A 6,758-nucleotide genomic window follows, 5' to 3' on the forward strand; every position below is an offset into this window, starting at 1 on the left:
AAATGCGTAGGAACTGGCGGATACCTGTTTGCGAGGCATCGTTCCTCGCGGAGTGCCCTTCGCGAGGGCAACCGTGCATGACGAACATTACAAGACGACGAGCCGCTAATGATTCCTGGCCATGTGATAACATACACCGATCAAGAGGGGAAGAGAAAAATACCGAGAGATCCATATAAGAATCACGACCCGTAATTACGAAGTATCATTCAAGAGTCGTCCTCTTATCGAGAAAGAGGAAAAGGATCGTGTGCGTATCTCACGTGTACTCTCGACGACAGGTAAACTAGTTTTGTCACTTGCTCACGACACGTACCAGGCATTTATTCTTTTTTCTTTTTTTTCTCTATTTAACTCCTTTTTCTCTTGTATTTCGAGATCTCAACGCGTTACTTTTTCCCGTTATGGTAGATGGGTTCGACGATTTACGTTTTACTCGGAAAATCGATTTGATTGCTCTGAATTTCATACTACGTCGAAAGCGTAGACTTGCTGGCTTTTGTTCGAACCAAACATCCCCTAATACCTTATTCTTCGATGAGATATCGTTAAGAGCGCGCGAAGTGGTTTTACGATTTGCTGTAAAAGCCGCAGCTTTTACCTGGAACTTTATTCTTAGTGATAAGTATCACGTTTCGGTAAATTTGTGCTAACGGTATGAGAATGTTACTGAATTCTCGAACTAATAGCGAACCATCGATGCTTAATACGCTCTAGCTCGATTTATATTTACCTGTAATTTTTTAAATTACGAATTTCAAACTGCGTGTATTTTAATTATTTCAATACCTTCAACGTTCTTTGCTTAAACTTTTCACCTTTGAAGCGAATATAAAAATTGTCCTAAGACTTTTGACCGCACATGTACGTAACTTCTTACGCAAGTAATTAATTATAAATTCAACTTCTGTTTAAAAAATTAACTATAACATACACGTTCTTTTTCGTTACATTGGAATTAAATTTTCTGACTTATAGTTCAATCGAAATTGAACAACTTGAAGATTAAGAGCTTTTTAAACAACAAAACAGATGCACAAGCTTTCACATATTACGAATACGCCAATTCTGTTATTGCATATTATTGGTACCGTCGAGCATATTTAGCGTAGAACATTTCAGTGAAAATACCTTGATACCTTGAGGTACCACGAGAATACAAAGAATTAATACTCTTTCAGAACACTCTTCAGGACGTAATAGAGGAAGATGAGGTCTCCCATGATCTTGGCGTTCATCCTGGCAATATTCTGTGCGGTAGTCGTGGCGCAAAACGACGATGAAATCGTTCGACTGCCAGGCAAGAGCTGCAAAGACGCTCCACCTTGTCCGAATGGCCGATCCTGCACGATGGTCGCTCCTCCTTGTAATTCGGACAACTGCGACAAGAATCCAGTGCCTTCGTGTGGCCGGAAGTTGTGAATGTCGCAGTACCGTAAAAGACACAAGTGGTCCTCGACTAAGCCATTGGTCATCTTGCTCGTTCATCGATTCACGCGTATGTTAATGGATGTTGCAATAAACGTATGACGTAACCGTGGTACCGTTGCAAAATGAAGTAATTTCACGCTCTATACCTGCTTGCTTTCGTTCGGGTAATTAGACGCGACGCGATTCGGCTGGAAATTCCGTACTCGAGCGGAAAGAAAACTTATGAATGGCTGACAATGCACATACTTGTGACTCTGTGGATTTTCATCTGAATTTTAAGATCGAAACCCGAAGAATCACAAATACGCGCACGTCACGTGAAATCCATTCGTGTAGAACGACGAACCAGACTTGCCGCGAACAATTTTCAATTTCCCATACAAAATCCATCCGATTATCCTATTTGACGCGTAATGATGAAATTCTAAAAACGAAGCCTATAACCCGCAACTCGTCGCTCGTTAACTATCTAATGTTAGCAAATTATTGCGCAAGAGAGTGCACAGGTGTGAGGCGTACATTTCTGCAGTTCTATTTAGCGCTATTTGCTCGGTTAAAGCGCGTACTCGCGACAAGCCAATGATTGCGTCAGAGCAAAATGTTTAAATAACTGGACATAAGTAATAAACTGAATGTTCGAATAAGAGGACGCAACACGTGCGTCGATAGGAGCAAATGGTGGCGTCGATGTTCACGTAATCACGTAAACGCCAGGTTATTCGTTTAGTCTGACAAGAATCGAGTGGAGTTCGTTGCACAACGAGTCGTCGGTCGTGTCATGTCGACAAAACGAGCCTGGTCACCGAGTGAATTCTTCGCAATGACTCACCAGGCGTTTACCAAAGAAGACAGCTTGCACGGGCTTCTACCTTCTCGTGTTCTTCTTGCCATGCGTGTTTCAAGCTGGCTAGGCAGGTGTCTTCATCACCGATTCCATCGAATTTCTCTCTTGCGAGACGTACCACGTAAAATGATACCGGAAATTGCGGTAAAGTGGTGCAAAGCCAGCGACAGGGGTGACCGAGAGGGGCATCGACTTTCTCGACAGTCGAATACCCGATATCCTACCCTGGATAGATGGAAGTCCGAGGTCGTTCTCGTCTTTGATACACGAAATTACTTGGAAACTGGAGGTTGGGTAAATCCGCTGGCGACGAGCTTCGTCGACGTGTTATAGAGGACTTACTAAAGGCAAACTTCGTCTTCTCGATGCCGTGGAAAGTTGTCGACCTGTTCACGACGATTATAGACGGCACGGACAATATACCAGCGATCAGAGAGCACGTGATTATACGTACGAAATCAGGGAAATCTTATGAAAGTGATAAAGATAATTTATGTGTGGCTTGTGCCACCGCAACAAATTTATTGATCAAATTTGGATTTTATAGCTGCCATGGTCGACTGTCACGCAAATATCCATATGTTTTGCCCTGAAATATACTAAACAGTAACGTTTAATTTTTGCAAAATATTATATTATGTTTGATCGTTATATATTGTATTACGTTATATCGTATTTGTGCACTTTTCCTCCGACAATGTTACGCAGATCATTTGCATCGTTGAAAATTTGTTAGCCCGTGAAATTTCTCTCATTCCTAATCGATCTAAAAAATTTAACGAAATCTGGTTGTTCATCGATAACCATCGTGGCAGTCGACGTACTGTACGTTGGTGGCAAAATTATTGCGATTTTGGATCGTAGACCGTGTATGTTCTTTTTTACAATCGATCCGCGTCGCGCAGCTTTGTACGCAGAAAATTCGATTACTCGCCTCTGCAGTACGCAACAACGTTGAACGCGCTGAAATACTATCGATCGTATTGGCGAAGAAACGCGAGTTTTTCTATGAAAAGACTGGTTTTTTGCCAGGAAAATGCAGCGGCTATCCGGTTTCGCGCGATTGACTTTCATCATGCTGCGCTTTTCAATGAAATTTTTCCTTCGGGACCTGTTCGATCGTTAAAAATAGAAAAGAACAGTTGCTTTTGCAACTTGGACGATCCATCGTACGTTTGACACTTTGCTAATCATTCGTATCGTATATTATCTTAATCCGATTGAATATTGCTCCTTAGAAAAAAGAAGTTTGTATTGGAGAAAGAACAGTGCTCGTTTCTGTTTGGATTTAGTTGTATAACGATGTATCGTGGGGTGTTCGTGGAAAGAAAAATGGGGCGAGTGCGTGGCCAACAGGTGCTTCCCTTCAGAAGGATTTGGCTTTTGAAAGCAAACAGACGATAAATTTCAAGGCAAACACGCCGAGAGAAAGGCGAACGTTACGAGTGAAACTCTGAAGATTTCCAGAGGAAAAGGCGAGCCAGGATCCCGTCGATCGCGTAGGATGAGCCACAACTTTATCGAGCTGAATAGGTCTATCGACGTCTCGTTTGCATAAACGTGTGTTCAAAACGCTTATTAATGACTTGTATAAATTCTTAGTCTATTACCTCGCAAGAATGGAAAATCGTTTCCTTTCTAATTTCAGCCGATCATCTGTATAAAAGTCAGGAACATTTTGTATAAAACCGAGATTGTCGTAATACTTACAATACTTACATTAGGACAGGAGGAGTACCATTAGTGCAGCGAAATAGAACTTTAAATACTTCGTAGATTCAGTTGCGATTTGCAGTGAAACTCCATTTATCGGAATAAAATTGTACTCAGTACTCTATTAAATGGAATTCCGCGTATTAAATCTATTTATCTGAATGTGAAATTTTGTTATACGAATGAAAAGTTATAGTAGCAGAGAGAAGCATTAAATTCCTATTATATGAACTGTTTGTTCCTCGATATGTTCAGATAAACAGAGATCTACTGTATTAATATTTAGTTCGCAAGCATTTGGTTTTTACAAATACTTTAATCCCCTTTCGCACACTCTGTATCGGACTTTCGCAATAATCAAGTCAATTCAAAACATTTTTTTATCCATAATAATGATATGTAATGTACAAATAAAGCCACGAATAGTATAACAAAATTTTACCATATGATATGCATAACACATTCGTTGCTTCTAACACCGAACAAAACTTTCTTCTTCTACACTGATACTTGACACGTTGCATCGTGCACAGACAGCTATGGAAACAATGTTTGTCACTTTGTGCATTGAAGCTCGATTCAGCGAGCTCGTAACGAGATCACCGAGCACCGATTGCTCGTAACAAGATTTTTCCAACGAATCCTGCCGTTAATCCGCTAAAGGGGTCAAGTAGGTGTCCCCTTTCGAGATGGTAAATTCCTTGACCAAGCCCCCGTGACCCTTTTTCTTCTCTTTGTCTGGTCGTCAAAAGGGACGAGCAACGTTATTCGTTTTTGATCCACCGGGGGAGTTCGTTGGACGAAGACGAACCGGCTTTAAGGGGTGAGCACACCGTTTCAAACGGTCCTTTTGTGACAAAAGAGGGACAAAAGAGGTAACCCACAGACACGTCTATTCTACCTCGATGCAAGGACGTTGCCTGTAAAATGACATCTCCTTCTTCTTTCCTCCACGCGCGGAGTGGACTGCTTTCAACGAATAGCGCTTCCGTATAGCGGAACTAATCCGCTCGTCAGGATACAATTTTTGAGAACATGTTACGTAGAAGGGTAACAGGAAACGTATTCTCGAGTTTATTAATGGATTAGATTAGTTTCGCTGTTATGGTTCCGTTTAATAACGTTGAAAGCGAGATCGATATGACGCGATGAAAATAGTTTTGTGTATTTTAGATATCGCATTTAATATGAATACCTATCGTACCTATAGATAACACCTACGAGGCACACGTATACGGATTATAGATAACTCTGCAACAGAGGATCTTCTTTGGATAGACAGATGAGGAGCTGTCGAATGTTTACAAAACGTCTCTAAACAGTAAGAAACAATAACGAATCATATGATATTAAAAGATCGTATCGTATCAAAGACTAGTCGCATAGAGATTTTGATTGAAGCAACTGGCTCTTTCTCTTTACAAAGAGCACAAACGACAGAATCTTCTGATTTACAATACGTATAATACACGTCGTTATTTATGACACGTAATATGCGCGTGTCTAATGTATTTATAGGAAATTGAAAATCGTAAAAACACGGATAGTATGGAAAAACGTATGAAATATCAAATGTGTGCCCATTTACATACCCGTTTCTTTAATTACGTTTATAAAAACACGAATTTGCATAAGCACCAGCAACTTAGTAATACATTATCATACAAATTATATCTTTCCCTGGGAATGAATGTCTCCTGTGCGTTCTTATCTCTCGTATTAGATGCAAATTTCCAGCGTAACGACGAATTACGCAAATACGAGAGAAAATTTTTGATTTACGAAGCCCGAAACCTTTTACGAAGCTCCGATAGGAGGCGTGCGTTTTCAAGCAAACGAGTCCAGCACGAAAACGCTGAGGTTACACGCGAAGAAAGTGAGAAAGCACTGGCGCAGAAGAACCGATCGACCCGTTCTACCAAGTAAGCGTTCGCCCAAACATGGCGAACGAGGAAGAGGGAAATCAGCAACGACAGACAGACGGCGTAGTCCGGACCGGTGATTTGACGGAAAATATGGTATCGGACAGAAGCGTCGGGGGCCTGGGCGGAGGTGTCAGAGCGGGGCAAACGAAATTACGGGAGCGAAAGTTTATTTGAAATTCCTCTGTGAAATCGATCGTCCGGTTGGTTAGCTACGGCTCGTCGTCCGCCGCTCTATTCCTGCCGGATTAAAGTTTAAAGGGTAGTACTCGATTCTGCATAAGCTTACGAAGAGACAGACGGAGGGATGAGACGGGCAAAGACAACGCCAGACGAACGGATTCAGATAAATAGATGGGGTTGACTGCTCGGATAAAGAGAGGGAAGACGAGAGCAAGAGACAATCTAAACGTGACGCGTGGAGAACGAGAGAAGACGAGAGAGGGATAAAAAATGAACGAGTCGTTTCGCGGTGAATATGGAGAGAAAAAGGGGGCAGAAGGGGGGAAAAGTGGTAGGAAGGGAACCGGAAGGACAGAAACATCGTCCTGTTCCTGAGAGGCGGATTCGATCCCATTCTCGGCGTGTACTCGGCTTTTGAATCGAATACGACACCGGCAAAAATTACGGAACTCCATTATCGGATGTCGGAATGCTCCTCGCCTCTGGCGGTAAGCTTGTTCCGCGTTTCGTTAGCGGCCTCGATGACGCGCCATCGAGTTTCGTCGCCTCTTCTTCGCGCTCTCCTGCCGTTCATTTATTCCAGTTCTTTAATCGATACCGGGATAAACTTGAGAATTTATTCCATGATCGGTTAATTTCGAATTCCAATGTACAGCGTGTTCTAG

The 6,758-nt window shown here is 42.0% G+C and overlaps 1 protein-coding gene across 4 annotated transcripts in view; it reads right to left on the reverse strand.

Moving 5' to 3' along the window:
- Nucleotides 1–6,758, reverse strand: part of LOC122575336 (colorectal mutant cancer protein) — a 58,972-nt gene that overhangs the window by 6,526 nt on the left and 45,688 nt on the right. Inside the window, exon 1 of one of the 4 annotated variants that reach the window (XM_043744124.1) lies at nucleotides 1,132–1,536. The exons of the other annotated variants lie outside the window; for them this stretch is intronic. Within the exon in view, the coding sequence (XP_043600059.1) occupies nucleotides 1,132–1,488 (357 nt within the window). The 5' untranslated portion in view covers nucleotides 1,489–1,536. Of the gene's footprint in view, nucleotides 1–1,131; nucleotides 1,537–6,758 lie in introns of those variants that run through there. 4 annotated transcript variants of the gene reach the window in all.

Source organism: Bombus pyrosoma, linkage group LG15 (assembly GCF_014825855.1).
Source record: "Bombus pyrosoma isolate SC7728 linkage group LG15, ASM1482585v1, whole genome shotgun sequence".
Classification (NCBI taxonomy): Eukaryota; Metazoa; Arthropoda; class Insecta; order Hymenoptera; family Apidae; genus Bombus; species Bombus pyrosoma.